We start from the raw sequence: 20,745 nt of genomic DNA, 5'->3' as shown, positions 1-20,745 counted from the left end.
TATTCTTGTCACTGAAAATCAGACATCAAATGCAAAGAAAACAGTAGAGATGTTCATCTAGCAATGTAAACTGGCTCAGCACAAGTATAGCCAGCACGTAAGTTGCCTGAGAAATAAAAATACAGTCTATTTGTTCTGCTGTTATGAAAATATATGAAAATATAGTTCAATTAGTCTGGACTACCATATGATACACAGTTTCTCCTTTTCTGTGGGTTATAATTAGGAACAAGATGTAGCATCTGAGGAACTCAGGCCTTTGAAGAACATGACAACTTTTGAATAAATAAAGAGGATGATATGAAAGTTGCCGTGTACCTTTCTTCTGACTGTGGGGAGTTGAACATGCCTTTTCCTGTCTGGCCATTTAATTTGCTCATTTGTAACTAGGCTTGCATGAATCACTGGAAGCTTATTCTGTCTGAATAGCTATGTAACCATCTGGGAAAGCAGAGGAGAGAAGAGGAGATGAGATGAAATGAGACAAGACAAAAGCTGAGCTGAGCCAAACCTTGTCTTTAACCTCTTCAGAGGGAAGAAAAAATGATGACAAAATAATGGAAAATGGCAGACAGGAAATTAGGAAAGCCTCACATTATGTCGCTGCTTGGGAAGGCAACTGAAAGCAGCAATCCAGTGTGCGACTCAAATGAGCCATCAAGGAGCAAAGGCTCTTGAATTTTGCTTGCAGTGCTACCCAGAGCTCTCCTGCGAAGTGAGCATTAGGCAAGCAGGCATAACTTCATCTGAGAAAGTTTCATCTTTATAGTGAAGAAAAGGGCCTTCTTATGTGAATAGCAAGGTAATATGCAGGCTTTTGTCAAAATCTCAGAGAACTGAAAGTTTTGTTAAAATACCTGTCTCTTCTGAGGGAGCTGTCTTAGATGTGTCTGGACCTGTATTGGAATCAAAGCAATGCTCTTGCAAGTCTATATTCCTATTTTCATATAGGCATTTTGCTTCCCTTTCAGACACTTTTTACTTGGGTCCAGATTCTCAAACTCTGATCTTTCTGATTGTTCTCCTGCTAAGTGGCAATTCAGTCTGAAACCAGATGTGCCCCAGAGCCTCTGCTCCAGCTGTTCACTTCAGGAGCTTGGGCGGAGGGTGACGCTGCTGTCCTTCAGCCTATGTACCCACGTTTCCTTCCTTCGTAAGCAGTTCCAGGTGTCACCAAGGGCTACTAGGACCCCATCAGGGATGGACTACTGTGGGCACCAGGAGTGATGAGCTCAGAAGTCTGCTTAGGGTCCTTGTGACAGTCAGGTCTCAGGATCAATGAGTATTGCTAATCTAACCACACCTATATGTTGGGTCCCTCTGAGACTGCATGTTGTATCATGTTTAACAGAATCACCATCAGTACTGGACCTGGGGGGCTTTGCTACTGCTTAACTTATGTTCTTCATCTCTCTATGGATACTTTTTCATAGTTTCCAGAAAACAAAAGTCCTTTTTTGGTAAACTGTCTTGTTTTGAATTTGAATACACCCCTCCTTGTTGTATTCTCTTCATAAGAAATGTTTTTAAAATAAATATTTTAGGTAGATGAGTTTTTAAATTTTTATTTATAGCCTATTATAGACATACTTGTATATATATACAAAAATAATCTATTAAATATAATAAAAATATTATACTTTTTGTGTTAAAAATAAGTATTATTTCAGTTCAGGATGACTGCTGAAATGGTATGTTTGAATATGAATTTCTTCTTTTTTTCTCCAAAGTGAAATTTCAACAGAATATTATGAAAATTTTTGCCTTTAGACAGAATAATATTTGTACAACAGAAAATGGTTCTACTAAGATATCTAGCTAGCACTATAAATTGCCATATATATACATGAATCAAACACGAAGTAACTAAACAATAAATTCTGGGCTTTCTTTTGCATTTTATTTTTTAATCATCACTGGGACAGGTTGTTACCTACTGCAAGTCAATGTAATTTCTTTGATTATCATGCAATAATGCCAATTTACACCAGCTGAGAAGAGCTGAACTGGATTCTAATAAAAATTATAAGATTATATATAATTAATAATAGTTTGTATTAATTGTTTATATTAATTTAAACTGCATTGCATTCTTACTATGCTTTGAAACTTTGAAATCTTACATTTATCAAAACTTTCCAGAAATGGGGGATGCTCAACTGTTTTAGATAGGAAAAGGCAGGAAATTTGCCAAGCCTATGATAAATCCTGTTCATTTTGTTAAGGTAACATCAAGCAAAAATTGAGGAATGTTCCTGAACTGTCCACCCAGTTAAGTTCCCTAGATATGGGTCAGAAAATTTGTTGATTTTTCCCTGCAATGCAAACTGCGTCACCTAGAAATGGATTTTGGAAGCTGATGGATCCATATTACTATACATCTTCCGCAGGAGACCTATACTTGACATTTTTAAGTGCTGAATTAAAATATTTTACTAACCAGTGTAATTTTGTGATTTGAACAGTATCCAAATTACATTATATATTAGTTAATACAAGTGTGCAGTTGGCAAAGCTTAGTCAACCAATAAAGTTATTCAATGACTTTATACCATGAATGCTTTAAGTGCTACAATTTGTCTACAGTATTTGTTTTCAAGCAGTATGTAACTTAAGTTTTGCTGATGATACCAAGCTGAGAGGAGTGGGTGACACACCTGAGGGCTGTGATGCCATTTAGAGAGACCTGGACAGGCTGGAGAGTTGGGCGGAGAGGAACCTCATGAAGTTTAACAAGGGCAAGTGCAGAGTCCTGCAGCTAGGGAGAAATAACCCTAGGCACCAGTACAGTTTGGGGGCCGACCTTCTGGAGAGCAGCTCTGCAGAGAAGGACCTGGAAGTGCTGGTGGATGACAGGTTGACCATGAGCCAGCAATGTACCCTTGTGACCAAGAAGGCCAATGGTATCCTGGGGTGCATTGGGAAGAGTGTTGCCAGCAGGTGGAGGGAGGTGATCCTGCCCCTCTACTCAGCCCTGGGGAGGCCTCATCTCGAGTCCTGTGTCCAGTTCTGGGCTCCCCAGTCCAAGAGAGAGAGGGAGCTACTGGAAAGAGTCCAGTGTAGGGCTACAAAGATGATCAGAGGGCTGGAGCACCCGCCCTATGAGGAACAGCTGCGAGAGCTGGGCCTCTTCAGCCTGGGGAAGAGAAGACTGAGGGGGGATCTGATCAATAAGTACCTGAAGGGAGGGTGTCAAGGCGATGGGGACAAACTCTTTTCAGTTGTCCTATGTGACAGGACAAGAGGCAATGGGCAGAAATTGAAGCACAGGAAGTTCCACCTGCCCGTGAGGGGGAATTTCTTCACTGTGAGAGTGATGGAGCGCTGGACCAGGTTGCCCAGAGAGGTTGTGGAGTCTCCTTCTCTGGAGATCTTCAAGGCCCACCTGGATGCAACCCTGTCTACCATGCTCTAGGTGACCTTGCTGAGCAGGGAGGCTGGACTAGATGATCTCCAGAGGTCCCTTCCAACCTTATCAGTTCTATGATTCTATGATTCTAAGTGATACAGAGAAACTTACCAAATAGTCAAGATTTGGTTTCTGAGGTCTAATTATATTTTATATTGCATTTTAAAATTAGAATCATATATATTTTAAAGATGTTATGTTTTAGAAGATGTTAGAACATAGTATGAGAATAAAAAACTGATATATGCAATATGAACAAATCCTAAGTACAATCTACAACTGCTAATTGAATTAAAATACGATTTGAAATAAATGCAACTCAGTTAAATATAAACATCATTCACAATAAACCTGCTTTCTACAAGAAATTGCTTATTCATATGAAGGGAAAACCCTAAGGTCATATCACTTTGGACTTGATCTCAGAGGAAGCCCAAAGAGCCCTAGCTGTCTACACAGAACTACTTGCAGGATAAAGCCTGATGCAATTCTGTAAATTCTCACTTTTTTATTCTCGGATACAGATACTGTACTTTATCTTTTTGAAGACCTTTGATGCATACAATGAAGCACAAAGTTTCACACTGGAGAAGAAATTTCCAAAGCAAGAAATTTTAAAATGAGGATAATGTACAAAGCAATATCTTGACCCCATGAAAATGAGGAGTATATGGTTGGGTATTTGTGAGATGACCACTATGAGGAAAAAAATCTCTTTATTTTCTCTATTATTTTCTCTGTGATATAATTTTTACTGGCCATGCACAATCCATAAGCACAATGACCGAGTCCAGGCTTCATAGTGGAGTATCACTTGTTCTCTTTCATTCCTAGCAGGAAAATGGGGCTTAGTTTAGTCCTAGAAATAGGCCCAGTTAGAACATTAAATCCTAATGTTATAAATTATCAGATATTTATTTCATATACTGAGCCTGTCCAAGTCATCATAAGTTCTGGGCAAGCACAGATCAAAAACCAAGTAACATAGCCTGGTATTTTATGTGAGTCTGCCTACAATAATCTCTTATTTTATTCAGTCACTCTCCTAAACTCACTACAATGTGATCAAGTTGTGATGCTATTTTCTAACACCTACTATATTATGCAGATGTTATAACATCACATACATATCATCATTCATTAAGATCTGGAAGCCATCAAGAGAAACTGTAGTATTGGATGTTGGCATCAGGCAGGCATTTTGAGATGCTTGAGGCATTTTGGGATGGTTATTTTCAGCCGCTCCTGAAAAGTTGATGATATTATCCTTAGATCTCTCCTTGTCAACATTCTTTTTGTCTTCTTTGTGGCTTTCTTCCTCAATGGTGCACTCTGATTCTTCATATTCTAGCTTGGTTTGCACCATTGCATGCTCAGTTTTGTCTATCCATTCCTAAGAGAATAGAAATGTTAATACTGGCAAGTTCTTAGATATCATTTAGAAGGAGTCTAGATTTTCCTTCAGTAATGACATTTTCCCCAGCTCAACTACAATGGCAATGATGAAAAAGAAGCAATATAGGCAAGCTGGACGTAAGACAGAAGAAACAGAGAGAGGGAAAGAGGAAGGAATGAAGGAAGGGAAAAACAGAGGAAGGGAGAGGAGAAAGCTGGAATCCACAAATGTATACAAACTCCTGCTAACTATGGAGAAATGTAACACTGAAGGAATCTGCCTATATAATCAGAGCCTGTAGAAATCTTTGGATGTGAAAAATACCAGGTGATCCTTGGTAAACTTGCACACAGCTCTGACTTAATCCAGATTCAGACTGAGTTTACAGGGAGATTTACACAACATAGCATTTTTGGATTAATGCTTTGGTATTAATTTGCATTTATATCTTCCTTCTTTTGGTTTGGTTTAAACCTATCTTACATAAGGAAAGTTTTCAGTTTTTCCTAAATATTTGACTTGTCTACTTACTATAATAGAATTAATACAGAATAATATATCACATATGTAATGTCATGGATTTGAGGAACAGTTAAAGTCTAAAACTTAAACTGCATATGATGTATTCATTTGATGACTATTCTGTTTCTAAAGGCTTAGTGAGCATAGACGTCTGTGCTAAGAGAGGATGCTTCCTACTGGAGCGAAAGACTAAGGTCCTTGCTGCCTCAGCACTAAGGCTCACTGCACTTGGCAGACATAAAGGGCAAGAATCTGCCTCAGAGTGGGGCAAGTTCCCCCAGCTGTCACATCCAGGAATAGAAACAAATTCCATTCTGACATCTCACCAGATAGTATTGCTGTTTCTCTGGACACCCTGAGAGTCTTTTCTTGAATTTTTTCTGTCTATTCCTACAAAAAATGTCTTCATGCAGTGCTTGAAGTAGCACTATACTGACCGTACGGACAGTGGCATTTGATCTGTAGAAATCTCATGGTCACATCGCACCAGGGAAGGGCTGTTCCCTTAGGTCAGAGACCACCCATGGTAAATGTCAGCACAGAACATAGGTGACAATGACACCTATGACATCAGTGACAATTTCCAAATCATTCACAACATAGTACAGTTCACAGTCATGCTGTGAAAAGAGCATTTACCTGGAAATTTCCATTATGGTCATTAAAGAGATCAGCAAATACATATTTAGGATCTGGTATAACAGGCATGACTGACTTTGGAAGTCTGCAAAGAAGAAAGAAAAATACACGTGTTCTGTGACAGTATATTCATTCATGTATGCCTCCACTTGAACAAAGTTTTGTAGCCACTGATATAATTAACATGACAGTCCTCTAGGCTTGATATCTTTTAAATGTGTGTTAAAGTCAAAAAGCAATATTGTAGAGCAGTCACTTGATTGGTTTGAGGCCAGGTATGATTTATGTAATAGAACAGAATGATGAGGCCATCAGACTAAGAGTGATTTTTCTGCTGTCTTTTCAATTAGTCTCATCCTTGTAAAATTCAGAATACATCCAGACTTCCAGCTAGTCAGTAAGTAGCATTTTGCTCCATACAATATATAGTTAGAGCTTAAAATTCCACGGTCAGATTCCCCCAACCTGGGGAGATGGTGCAGCAAACAGCCATACTGACTTACTTAGTGAACATAAACACAAACATAAACTTAGACATATGAGAGAAAAAAATGAACCTATAACTTAGAAAGATTATCTGAGCTCCGTGTTTTCAACCTATTTTCTGTAGTACTGGATCTATGTCTTTTTTTGCACAGAAAAAAAATCCAAATTTCTGGGCCTTTGCAGTAGATTTTTTAATTGCAGATTCTAATCATGAACTGAGTCAATAAACTGCAAATCCAAACATTAATATAGTCTTATTAAAGTTGAATGCACTCAGCTTAACATCAGCCTGGTGCAAACAGACGTTGAGTCTGATGAAGTTGCACAAAGAAATGGTTGCACAAGAAGTTGGTTCTGAAGTGACCAATAGCAAAAACAACTGGCTTCCAAATATTCAGCTGCTAAGGAAGAATAGAAGTGAAGTGGAAGGGAAAGAATTTTGTCCTGAAGAGTTGCATTATACCAGAATTACTCTCTCTGTTTTTGAAAATGAAAAGTGTTGAGGTTTGAAAGACCAGGATGCATTAGCCCTCAAATAGTAATTAAGCTATTAACTTCTACATCTTGATGTTAACTTAATTTATCAGATAAGAATCTTAAGTGCTAAAAGATTTAAGCTTGAATGATTGCTTTATTTTCATGAAATGAATATTTAACAGTGACCACTGAAATTATATTTACCTCTGCCATTTACACAGAAGAATCAAGAGGAGAAATATCATTAGAAGTACTGCCAGAATACAACTTAAAAGAATTATCGTGTTTGACTGAGATTTTATGTCATCATCACATGAATCTAGGAATAATTACAGAAAAGAATGTGAAAACTTTCTTGTTTGCTTTAACAATAAATACTCTTAAGCATGCTAGTACATTGACTTTTCTTTTTTAAAAAAATGCTTAGGAACAATTAAGACAAATTCAACTGAAACTGAAAAGAAAAGGAATCCGCAAACCATGCAATAAAATAGTATTGTGCTTTTATTTATCTAAATTACCCTTGTACAGGACACAGGAGGGGGCTTAAGGACAAAGAGTAAAAGTATTTGGAATGAATCAAGTTAAATATTCCTTGTGTTCACCACACCACACTGACAGTGATGCAGCAATTTTGGGTAAAATCTATCTTACCTACACCTACTCGCAATCACCAAATCTGCTAGTGTTATTTTATAGGTAGCTTAAATTTCTTATTTCGCGAGATAAAATTATTAATTCCCAAGATAAAGCAAACAAACAACCCCTCATCCCTCCCAACAAACAAACAAACAAAACCCCAAATCGCAAGCACTTACATCTTAGAAAGCAGCTAGTGTCAGGACATAATTCAACACACTGGTATATAAACTAATGCATTTATGCATCTTTCAGCATTCTCAGTGTTTTTCCTGCAGCTTTTATAACGCCACCTCAAAACTGCCTTACACTAATGATGGTCTGCTCTGCAAATAGATGCTATAAGAACTAAAATGAATTATTCATACAAGAACAACTGTCCTATAAGTAGCGCCCCACAGTCACTTTGTTCCCTGTAGCAGCCTGTTCCACCTGCTTCTTTTGTTCAGCCTGACAAAAAGCCACAAGAAAAACTGTGATCTCCCCTTAAGGTATTTGCATTCAGTATTTGTGAAACTTCTTGAGCATATCTTTGTTCATGGCTTCCTCTGATGGTATATTTGGAGACACTAAAGACTTATTCAGGTTCTGAAGAGAAATGCTTGCCTCATTGACTCTGCCAGTGTCATTTCTGAACCAGGGACATCCAGAACGGCTAAACCGTGAGTCTATCCCTTCTCTGCTTTTCATCCTTGCAGTTGTCTGCAGGCTGCTTATGGTCAAATGGTCCAGGTAGGGGGGGCATGTGCTTCCCTCTGAGAGGCACAGAAGGGGACATTGTCCTCTGTGTTTTCTCGAGGACATTTGCCAGCGATACCTGAGGACATGCTTACGGGTTCACAGTCTGTAAGGAGATGAAGCTTCCTTGTGGTTACTGCTAGTGCAAGCTACACACACCTCTACCCCAGAATTTCAGTCCAGCTCTGTGGATTTTCTTCAGGTGAGTTAATAGCCCATTTGATTTTGGAGAACTTAGATCTGGGCACACTGGACATCTGAATGTTTCATATTTTTGATAAAACTTAGTAGATGGCATTTTGTGGATAGCTGATATGAACATGTTGGGATGGTGTAGAGTCTTTATTACATTAAAATTTTTCCTTTAGTTTTGACAGCTAGTAGAAATATTGTTTCCCTCAGAGGCCTAAACAAAGGCAATTGCTATCAATTAACTGTGCCTGTCTCATGCAAAATTAATTCTGATAATGATTTTCCTTCATCTCTTTTCCCCTATCCCCCCATTTTGATTGACCTAGTACATTCTATTAAGAAGGCTATGATGTAGTTGCTCTGCCTATGCATCATTTAGCTATGCTTTCTGGTCCTGTAGCTCAACTTGATGAACATTTGAAATAAACTACCATAAAAAATGGTGTATTAAGGATTTTCTTAGAGTTCAGGTTGGATATGCATATATCATCTATCACCAGAGTGCCTGCTTTGCTACACGCACATACACATATATATGGAGATACATACATACCTATATATATATATATATATATATATATGTATATATGCATACACCATACATCACATTACTTTCATTGGAGGACCCTAAACACAACTGTAACACAAATAATATGGAAATCTTTTTAACCTTACTGAGCATTGTGTAAATTAGTAGCATCAAGTGTTATAAGGAACAGTGTGGATGAGAATTAAAAATAGGCAATCAGCCTTCCATATGAACTTCCTTTGACAGTGTTAGATGCAGCGTGATAGAGTGCTATGTCAACTAGATGCACCTGTCTAGCCTCTCTTGCAGTCCTTCTCCCCCTCCCCATTTGCATTGAGAGAGTATATGAATGTAGCACAGCTGTTACCTAATGATGTACCATTCATCCAAAATGTTTCTGCTTCCCAGTCACTGCTGTAATTAACTACGTTGCATAAAGGTACTAGCCTCTTCAGTCTGACCCGGAAAGAATAGCATTTCCTTGGATCAAAGCCTTGCTCTCCAACACTGCAACACTTAGAACTTCTAGACTGAGAAGGAAGGTATATTATAATTATTTATGGTTCAAAAGAGCTTCAGAGTACTACATTTTATCATGATCATGGGAAGAATAAGAGATAGGCCAACCCCAAACTCCAGAATAAAATTTTAACTTCGCTGAATTTTTGAGAACTCCATTTCTTGACTGACTCGTCTCCATTCATACCCATTCCTCATTGTTCGATACTGAGTTGAAAGACATAACGGTCAATACATATAGTACTGCTACATTTACTGTTTGTAACATGCAAAAGAGACTTCAAACAAAAAAATATTTAGAAGATATGTGTGAGCCTGAAAAGATTTAAGTCAATGAAGTAATATTAAGATACACTTACTAGCTAACTTCAAAATAAATAAAAAGCCTCTGTCACCTCTTTTCTTCCATTCTCTTTCCTGTTGTTTTTCACTTTTTTCTTTTCTATCTGGCTTTCTGCTGATATCTCTCAAGACTTTACTATTCTGAATGTATGACCTTAGATTGTTCTCAGGTCTTTCTGAAAGCAAGAAGTCATACTCAAAAATTATAGAAATCTAACTGTTATAGAAATCTAGCTGTTTCCTGCCACTAGCTATTTTTTAAAGTATGGGATGGGAGGACAATATGAAAACAACTCTATTTTACATTCTGTAGTGATGATTCTTCCAGCTCCTTCCACACTGACTAAAAATGTCATGTCCAACTTACTTGCCACCCTTTGTCGAACTTGCTTTTGTACTGAAGCTCAAGCTTTAAGCACTTCACAGCTCTCTTTGGTTCATTACAGCTAACAGTAACGGTGTCATCTTTCCACAGGAAGGTCACATTTTCTGGTGGATTTGGCTTTACTAAAGAGAAAACAAACAAATTATGCAATAATCTCTTTAAAATGAATTACCTTAATATAGTTTATATCACTGCTATTCCTTCCTTCCCTCAATCCGTCTCTGAGTAGTAAGCCAAGAAAGTGGTCAGTCTTCTTGAAGGACGCACTTTTTCAGTTGACCTTCTTACTGAACAACAAAATGAAGTTTGGCACCATGACACCTTTCCCCATTCAAAGTCCCACATTTAGAGAGACTAACTTACTTCAGGAGCCTACTGCAAATACTTAAGTAAGAACTCTAGTCCCCTCAGACTCCTCAGTCAAGAGAAAGAAAGAGGCTTCTTCAGAAGTAGAAGCTTAAATTACGGGCCCTAAATCACTTTATAGGGAAGTCTATCTCCCTTCATGAACAATAGAGGGAACCTAGAGAGACAAGTCTCCTTATTTACACAGCAGGGTTAAGTAGTTAAAGATATCATTTTTGTGGTATGTTCTTCAATTACCTAAATGTAGGCAAACACCAATTTATATGCTTTAGAGTATCTATGACTCTGGAATAGGACTAGCAAATACTGTCCCATATAATCTACAAGACATGCATTCTGGAGGCCAGGCAGGATACGTTAGGGCACTTGAAATGGCACTGGGAGCCTATCTGTGGACAACTGAACCTACTCCTCACTATTTTCAGGTGGTCCACAGAAAAGGCAATGGTTTGACCTATGTAATTGGATAGTTTTCAGTAGTGGAAAGTAGAGGTATGAGAAGAGCATTATTTGTGTCTTCAGCCCTTCTAGATCCTTTTTCATATTACAAAAACCCTGTCCTCCTAGTTTTGAGGCTTAAGGTTGGTCTCTATTATTTGTGTTGTGTTATCTAACCCTCTTAAATTTCATGTTAACATCAGTGGTAGTTTAATTGCCTAAATTTACAGATGAGCCTCCAGCTTTCCTTGAACCACCAGATGTTCATATAATTAGGAGATGTAAAATACTCTTAAAGATAGTTGCCATTACAGATTTTTGATTAATCCTTTTTGCTAAAGAATAAGCACTAATAATATATTTGGAAAATAATGACTTTGGATAATTTCTGCCTGATATATCTTATGCCTATTTTTTATCAGAAAAATCACTCTAAACACTGTAACTGCAGAAAATTCTAGATGATGCCAATAAGCTAATCTCATAATAATGTGAAATATATATCTCTGGTGGAATTAATAAAAACAGGAAAAAGGAATTCCTACTAGCAATGAGGAGAATATCCCTTTTATTCTATCAGGCTATAACATAGCCAATTGATTAATTTCTCCTGAAATATTTGATAATTTCAGCTTCTCAGATTAGAAATAGTTTGCTGCATCATGTCTCACGGAAGATGACAAAAGAATGAAAGGTTGAGAATACACATTCCTGGTATGCATACCGAGCAGGTCTGAACTAAACTATGCACACTCACATATTTAAGTATTTTAATTTTAGTTTTGAAACTGTGTTTTAGGACAATTTTTTCTAACTATATAACCCTACTTAGCTGCAGCTGCATACAAGCCTATGTAAAAGCTGATGACAGCAAGGGATGAAAATCAGCCTTGGTAATTCCAAAAATCTGTAGTTTGTTTTTGGCACACACTAGTAACATTTACACGGATACATACATGGATACAACTGATTTTCTCTCAGACTAAGGACAACTAGAGGAATTCTTGAAGACACTAGGACTATCAAAAGACACAGTCGTGTTATTGCACACTTACTATAAAAATCAGATTTTAGTGTTTTAGAAAAAAGCTCTTTGCTTCTATTACTGTTCATGATTGAGATGAAAAGGGTGGATCCTTCTGTCTTAAACAAACATCCAGAATTAAACCCTTGGTCCAAGAGATAGGTGGGACATGACTTCCAAACTTTGTGTTGGCCTCCTTCAAATCTACAAATGAAAAAATAATGGTGAATGGAGATACTCTGTTAGCAGTTAATACAAATAAATTCTTTGCTCACTGATTTTTTTTTTCTTTAATACTCTTGCAAAAGGAAGGAACTTTTTGAGGCTGGAAATTTGACAGTGTTGTGAGGAAATTCAGCACCCCAACCTTACTGACTTTCTAGTCCTTGTTTCTCATGCAGTCTGAAATTTTCAAGTTTCTTTCAGGTTCTTTTACCTTAATAAGAGAACACTGTGCTCAAACGGATGTGGTTTTCATGTTCCTATTTCCAAGACTGTACTGCTAAAAGTTATTTCTCATATACCAACCATAAAGAAAAGGAAAGATCAAACTGTATGACTACCTTTAAATGTTAAATTTCTGTTTATTAAGTCAATTAATAAGTAAAATATACAGGCATATGTGGAAAAAAATCACAATCAGCAGTCTAATTAACATTACCATTTAACATAAAGACAAAACAAGGTTTTCCTATATTGTCTGCTATAACTCATTATACAACAGATTTACTGATTTATACACTTTTGTGCAGTGTGTGAACATAAGTTTAATGCTGGATGATTAAAAAAAAAATTAAGAGTATTTTCAGGTCACAGATGACTCAGAAGGACCGAGCTATTTCAGTCTTCTGGAGTAAATCCTTCAAGGAAGGAAAAATAGGCATCATCAATACTCACGTGTAAGAAAATGACACATTCTCGCCAGGAAATAGTTCTCTTGCTGCCCATGTGATCTGCATCTGCTCATTGTTGAAGTTGACTATAGAGGTCCTGACGGTGCCTTTCCGACCTGTCCCAGTGCATTGACAGAGAACACCATTTCAACAACGACTGTCAGAAACATCATCTGGCATTTGCAGACAGTCAATGTTTCAAAAATAATTTTACCATAGACTCAGATGATTGATTATAAAATGAGAGAAGAATATCTATAAAGATAGGAAACAGGATAAAATAACCTAGAGAGGCTGAAACTAAAACTGTAAACTAACAAAATGAAAACATCTATAGCAACATGAAAGAACACCCCACGGTCCTTGGGCCTAAAGGTATAGAGCGGTTTACATGTATGCAATGCAAGAGACATAAGCCTTGAGGCTGACTTTCTTCTGGAATGTCTTAGATTTTTCTGCTAAGCAAAACTATTTGGGAACTACTGCCAAGTGGAACCTGTGTGTAAACTGTCTAATGTTTGCTTTAAGAAACAAGGGACTTACACTACAAGTCAAGACCAAATGAGTAGTGTAGAAGCACCCATGGTAACCTAGAGTAGATCAGCAGAAATGGGTGAACTGTGTACATTATCTATGTTCTAGCCAATCCTACCTCATAGACTTTTCCCAAACCAAGGTCATTTTATGTCCTGTGGCTATACACAGATATCATTCCCTTTTGTGATCTTGTTTTCATTATAGCTTTTCCTTCTTTCTAGAGATTTAGGTGTTTTAATTCTATATCTATTGGGATTCCACAATCAAACGCTGAAGGTAGCACTTACATGTGAAATATGCTTATCTTAAGCAGCCAGAAGCTTTGGAAGAGTATGATATATCAAGGGGAAACAGGTTTTATTTATTCTGAGCTCTGTGAGATGTGTAACTCTGTTTAGTTGAATGAACAGAGGAAGAAAAGGTACCTTGAATATCAGCAATGAACTGCTTGAGCATGAAATTTACAGGCTGCTATCTCCAGGCATGAAGCACCAACCACTAGAAACTTCTGCAGGAGCACTCCTACCTAGCAGGAGAATAGTCTTTTGTCTCTGATCCATTTACATTTTATGCCACTCTGGCATTTTGAAGGGTCTTAAAAAGTTAATAACAAAAATTTAATAACATTTCTTATGAGGTTTTATCACAGAGGGTGACCCTGAAAGTTTATGGGAATCAGGCCTAATACCTTCCATGTTGCTATACTTTTGCTAACTAATCAACAAGAAGTATGTGAAAAAGGTATGTGGAAACACCCTAGTTCAAATAGCCATATTGTCTAACTAATTTCAGGGCTACATGGCTCTGTCTGTGGAACTAACAGCTTCTGTATTCAGGACTAGTCAAAATATCTTTGTATATTTTGTGGGGTATTGTGTCATAATACGTCATTTTATCAAAACCATTCCAGAGACAATTTTGACAGATCCAAGAAGGATCAAGTGATCTGCTGATTAGATTATATCCTAGACTGTGGCAGGTCTAGCTCCAGGTCCCTACTACATGATTCACAGATCTTTAGTAAAAAAAGATTATGCTTTTACTCAAGAGAAAGACTTGAATCTAACTCAACCATATCCTAACTAACGTCTACAGCTTATTCCTGTATTGATTTCTCAAACTGAAAATCTCATCTGCTTTTCTGAGGAACGGAGAGGTCAGTACAATTATATGCTGAAATAAAAACAGAATTTCTAGACCTCGAAAGCTCTCATAAAATAGTATTTATCTAGTTAGTTCTAGCTCTGTTAGATGAGCCTAGCTCTTGTCTCCTAATCCCTCAAGGCCATTATAAGCGTTCTGCAGCATATCTGAGGGATTGTCTTGTCTTTAACTGAAACCACTAAGCAATATGATGGTAAGAGTGCCTGGCAATAGTTTATTGGTCTACAAACACAGTTTGATACTCTTAATTCTTATGGACAAAATTCTAATATGCCTGTGCCATGTCATATATAGCATTATGGCTAGTGTCACTGAAATCCACAAGACTACTTAAAAGTAAAATTTAGATATTATAAAAAATAGTTAAAATAGCTAAATATATTTATAATATGATTTTTCAGTTTTAAATAAAACTATCATAATATTTTTAAAAGAATGCGAATATTAGTGTATAGAGAATACTGTACTCCTTTGAGATCCTTTTTATAATTATAGAATCAGTCCTTGCAATTCCCTTTAGAAATATCTATGTACTTTCCACTTTGTGATAATTAGTCTGATTGCAGATATCTTCATGTTAAGAAAGAACTGTTAATGTCCATGCCTTAGAAAAGAAGATAAAAACATAAAGATTGCTCTCATGCCTAATCATATATTTTCAGGGCTATGTGCTTCTATTGCTACGTGCGTGATGGTTAAGCACAAGAAGAGGTGGTGAAATGGTGCTCGTAGGGCATCTTCTTGGGTCATTTTGAAATTAAATATGAAGAAAATTCTGCAGTTTAATTTCAGAAGGTGGCTGAGCTTCTCTGCGCAGAGCTATGCACACAAGTCCTTCTGCGCTTCACAGCAAGATTTTGAAAAGACACCCACTCTAGTTAATAGGACATAACAAACAGTGGGTACTTAAGAGTCCTCTCCACAATGTAGTCAAGTAATCCAGGCTGTCCATTGGATCCTTACCAGAAAAAGACTGCTAGTTCAAAGCTGTCACTTGGACTTGAGCACATAGACAACCCCTTTGAAAAACACAGCAGTGATATTTTCCATTATTTGGGTGATGGACCCGATGCCCTGCATTTATCCCACTATTCACTAACCCTGAGGTTGCAGCAGTGGTCCTTGGCCATAAAAGAACTACTTCCAATGAACTCTACTGTTAATCAAATGATCCTGATGGGGTTTTGTTATGAGATTGGTGTCACATTGCTCAGCAGAGGAGAGTTGGTATTATCTAAAGTTAATGGAATATTCAATTTCTTCGGACTTCAAGTGGCTTAGTCAAGTCACGGCTGATTCTAGAGATGAATAATAAGGAAACCAGAGTGATTGTATTGGATTCCCACACAGAAAGAAGTGGACACTCAATAAAACTTGAGGGTCAGATCTGAGTGGCCTGTTGGAGGGCAACAAAAGCTGCCAGTTCGTTCTGATCCATGGACAACACTAATTTTTCTTTGGTTTTTGAGTTACAGTAAGACAGCTATTTGGTAAAGACTAGACTTCAGAGATGCACACTAACTCTTGGTTTGGTCAGTATGTGGTTTTTGGATGACATAGAAGCATGTTGATTTTGCTCCAGTCCTGCAGTGATTTACACAAGGACTTAACTTGACACACTCCGAGTAGTCTGCTTGACTTCAGCAGGATTATTCAAAGCACATGAACTTAACCACACACATAAATCTTTCTAGGATCAGATCTTTTTTATGCAAAAAAAAAACCCTACAGGCCAGCTACATATTTTGAATTGGAACTCTGGGATTTTAACATTTAAATTCAACCTCTAGCAAGTGCAGTTATTTAGGGGCACATGTTATTAAATACTCTAAAAATAAATAGAATCATTTAATAGAAATGGAAAGGGACTTGTAATAAATTCTTTGTTGACATATACAAATTCTTTCCTGCACTCTAGTTTTTAAGAACTTTATAAGAAAGCAGTGTTAATATAATCAATAAACTACTTTGAAATACATTTGTCTACAGAGAATGGAATTTAAAATACTTTAAAAATAATATTTATTGTTAAAGTTTGTCCTTGTAGAGCTCCAGTCAGCACAGTTTTCTATTATACTTTCACATTTCACATATTTTGTAGCGTTTTTGAATGTAATGTGAGCTGTTTTGTGCAAGTGTTCTCTCAGTAACATTTGTGTGTATCTTACCAAATCAGAGCATAAATATGTTGTAGTACCCACATTTCTTTGCTTTTTCAGCATGTAAGGATGCACATCTTATATTAATTTTTTAAAGTTTTGTAGCTGGGCTCAAATTGCCACCAAATAGTCTGAAGATATGTAGGTTACCTGAAGTGTAATATTTCCTTCTGATGATCCTTTGCCGCTAACTGGAAGGGTATTATTTTTCTTTTTGTGGAGCACCTATGCTTTTGGAGGCAGAATCATTCCCATCTTTTGTTAATGGAAAATAATAAAGAGAATAGGAATACAATAGGAAAGAATGTAAAGAGGAATAAAGAGAAAGAAAAAAACAGGGCATATTTCTCCCTTTTCTTTATAATGAACCTTTTATGAATCCACCTCTAACACCTTGGAACTTTTTCTGCTAATGTGGTAGTTCATCCACAGCAATTATTTGAAACATGTTTCTACTCATGGCCCTACAGTTAGGCAACAGCCCAAAGTAATACATTTACCATTACTCTCTATAATTTTAATGATTTTAAGTATTATGATAATGGATAGATGGAAAGGACAAAAATACAATGAAAAGGCAATACCCGGGTCAAAGAGTGGGGACAGCTCCTTTCTGTCAGAGGCTGGCTTGCTGGTCTGGCTAGGTATGCAGATGGAAGTATGTTGCCGTGCTATATATAGGATATATATCAGGGTCCTGGAACATGAGCTCTGGAGAGAAATCTCTGACTCTAAATCTTAGGTAAAACCTGAGGGAACTGGTAAGGCTCCACACAACACCTCAACCTCATAGATCCTGCTGAGCACTTAGCTCTTCTTGGGACAGAGAAGCATGGAAAATACCAGTGTTGCACATGCAGAAAGCATTTTCACAAGGAAAAAAAAAAAAAAAAGAAAAAAAAGAAATTTCCTTTTTGCAGTAAATTTTGCAAATACAACCACGAGCAAGAATATAGGTAAGTACATTCCATCTCCAAGTCACCTTTCAAAGATTATTACAAAAAAAAACTATTATTACTGAAAAGGAACATTGTAAAAAGCATGAATGTAATGGAACAGATCAAAAAAAGAAAGGAAAGGGAGTGAAAAAAATCCCAGTCTGCAAAGATAACAGAACGGAACATAAATGTACTGGAACTGTTGTAACCTCATTGAAACATTATAAAAAAGAAAAACCACTTTTGATTTCCTTACACTGATGAAACCTGATAAGTAACCACATGTTGCAGCACACTGTATAGAAGTAACTGGAGAGCAAGACCCAGATCTGAGTCTACAGTGTTAGTTACGCTTAATACTACTTATCGATGAGAACAGTTTCATTTCAGCAAAAGGAACACATGTAGGCGAAAGTGCAGCTCTGTGTGCATAAGACTGTTGAACTGAATGTCTGCGACTGAAACTAAATAGAAAATCCCTTTCATAGAAAGGGGACAGGACAGCAAGAGAGAGATTTTTATAGACATATTTTGGAACGAGGCGCTCCTTATAACATGCTCCTTTTATCCCATCAAATCAATGTTTTTTTGGTAAAAAATGATGTTAGCTAACTATGGTTAGACATCACCACACTTTGCATTAAATGACTGCTGTAACTGTAATTTTTCAGCTGCCATCCCACAAAGTACGTGCCATCAGTACAGCATGGCCATACGATGCTGCCAGGTCCGGACAGTGGGGAGACACAGGAGTGCAGGTGACTCACAACAGCAATTAACACTGAAGAATCAGGCAGTGCTGCATAGCTGAAAATTATACGTACTGTATGTACAGCAGAAAAGAGAATTGATTTATAGGATGATGAGTAAAGTATTTCTTTCTCCTTACAAATTAATGAATTACAGGTACCTTATGATAAATTAACAGGACTGAAGATTAGATTAATAGCTCATGTTTTGATCTTTATATTAGATTTCTGCATTAATCCATTTATTTTTAGCATGCTGCAAGTATTGATACTGCAAATTAACACATGAAACAGAGACATTCTTATATTTAGATAGCCAAGTAAACAGGCATAAATGTCTATTTTAATCTTGCTTTCTAGTAACACTCTTACCTTAATACTTTCTCAGACACAAGACATTACTGGACATTTCCCATTTTGCTCATTCCTCCAGAACAGTAAAGCTTACGTCTTACCTGGAATCTGTTTTATCCATCTTTGTTCAATGGAGAAGATATTGTAGGGTTTTTTGGATGCAGTTCACTCTATCAAAATCTGTATCTTGGACAGTAAGCACTCCTGCTTAAAAATTTGAATATTTCTTTCTTTAACATTGAACACAAAATTACTGGCTTCTTCCTTCATTTTTATTTGGGGAACATTCAGATAAAGCTGTTACTATCATCTTTTTTTTTTTTTTTTTCTTTTGAAGAGGACACACTCATCTCTACAAGATACCAGTTTCTGTTTGGTTGATACTTTTCACCAAAAAAGTACTGAATATAGTAATATATGAGAGAAGGTACTCACAGAAATATTACTATTTAATATATGCATTTCTTGAATAAATACCTGTGAACTTACCGGCTGATTGTGACTGAGAGGCCACCAGGTAGTCCAATATGAAGATCGCTGAACATGCTTCAAAGGTTAGTCTCATGGTTGGAATGCCACAACAGACTGTGAAGAGATGAGTAATCATAATCTCTGGACTTTACCATTTGATCACTTTATACCAGAGTCTGGAGGGAACTAGAGGAAATGACTACAGGAAATAAAAAAAATTGACATAGCTCTAGCTATAAAAAATAAGAAGTGCAGGATTTCTGTACGCACACTTCTTCGTATTTTATTAAAAAATCAAAGAAATTATTTCCCAGAATGCCAGTATCTATCTTGCCAATACTTTGCCTTGTATCTTTTCACAGTTTTATCAGAAGTCCCCACAGCACTGATCCAAATAAGGGAAAGATGTGGCTGGGTATCTGCGATCGTATCGTATCAAGCATGACCCCACTGACCTAGACGTGCCCACTGACCTGAGAGCAGGAGAAGTATAAACTGACTAGCTTCTTCATTATGAATTGGCAGCTAAATATATTAGCATATGTTTATATCTCACTCCACATGCCTGATGCACCTCAGATGTGTTGAGCTACCTCTGTCCCCAAATCAGAGGAAGGAATAGGGGGGTCTTATGGTCAGAGGGAACTGAGCTGCCAAGTGTAGGCAGGTTACTACCGAAGAGATGGCACTAGGATACGTTTTCTCTTGTACTGCCTGAACACACACATAATCTACTGCTATCTCTTCCAAATATATCCATATACCTAGCATTACATATTTCTATATTATATCCATACCTTATATATTCACATACTGAACATTATACATAAAAAGAGGGATAGGAAGAGTAATATGTTGCCCAAGATTAAAGGTATTTTAGAAACAGCAAAGTTTAAAGTCTGAATAATCATGATTACCATGTCTAAAGAGACCTATTTTCTGCTGGGCTGCACTAGGCTGGGCTTCGGCTAACATAGAATCATAGAATCAGTAAGGTTGGAAGGGACCTCTGGAGATCATCTAGTCCAACCTCCCCGCTCAGCAGGGTCACCTGGAGCATAGTAGACAGGGTTGCATCCAGGTGGGCCTTGAAGATCTCCAGAGAAGGAGACTCCACAACCTCTCTGGGCAACCTGTGCCAGGGCTCTGTTGCTCTCACGGTGAAGAAATTCCCCCTCACGTTCAGGCGGAACTTCCTGTGCTTCAATTTCTGCCCATTGCCTCTTGTCCTGTCACACAGGACAACTGAAAAGAGTTTGTCCCCATCGCCTTGACACCCTCCCTTCTGGTACTTATTGATCAGATCCCCCCTCAGTCTTCTCTTCCCCAGGCTAAACAGGCCCAGCTCTCACAGCCGTTCCTCATAGGGCAGATGCTCC

The 20,745-nt window shown here is 37.4% G+C and overlaps 1 protein-coding gene across 1 annotated transcript; it reads right to left on the bottom strand.

The window, feature by feature from the left end:
- Positions 1–4,520: 4,520 nt before the first annotated feature.
- On the bottom strand, positions 4,521–19,460 carry CRLF2 (cytokine receptor like factor 2). The gene is made up of 8 exons (XM_062574835.1): positions 19,385–19,460; positions 12,999–13,110; positions 12,133–12,305; positions 10,256–10,395; positions 9,395–9,557; positions 7,134–7,248; positions 5,967–6,051; positions 4,521–4,802 (listed from the first exon to the last, which is right to left on the bottom strand). Exons 1-8 carry the CDS (start codon positions 19,458–19,460, stop codon positions 4,521–4,523), a joined length of 1,146 nt encoding a protein of 381 aa, XP_062430819.1.
- Positions 19,461–20,745: the final 1,285 nt, after the last annotated feature.

This window comes from Rhea pennata, chromosome 1, assembly GCF_028389875.1.
Source record: "Rhea pennata isolate bPtePen1 chromosome 1, bPtePen1.pri, whole genome shotgun sequence".
Lineage (NCBI taxonomy): Eukaryota > Metazoa > Chordata > Aves > Rheiformes > Rheidae > Rhea > Rhea pennata.
The sequence above is the reverse complement of the archived record's forward strand: the minus strand, read 5'-3'. Positions and strand labels throughout refer to the sequence as shown.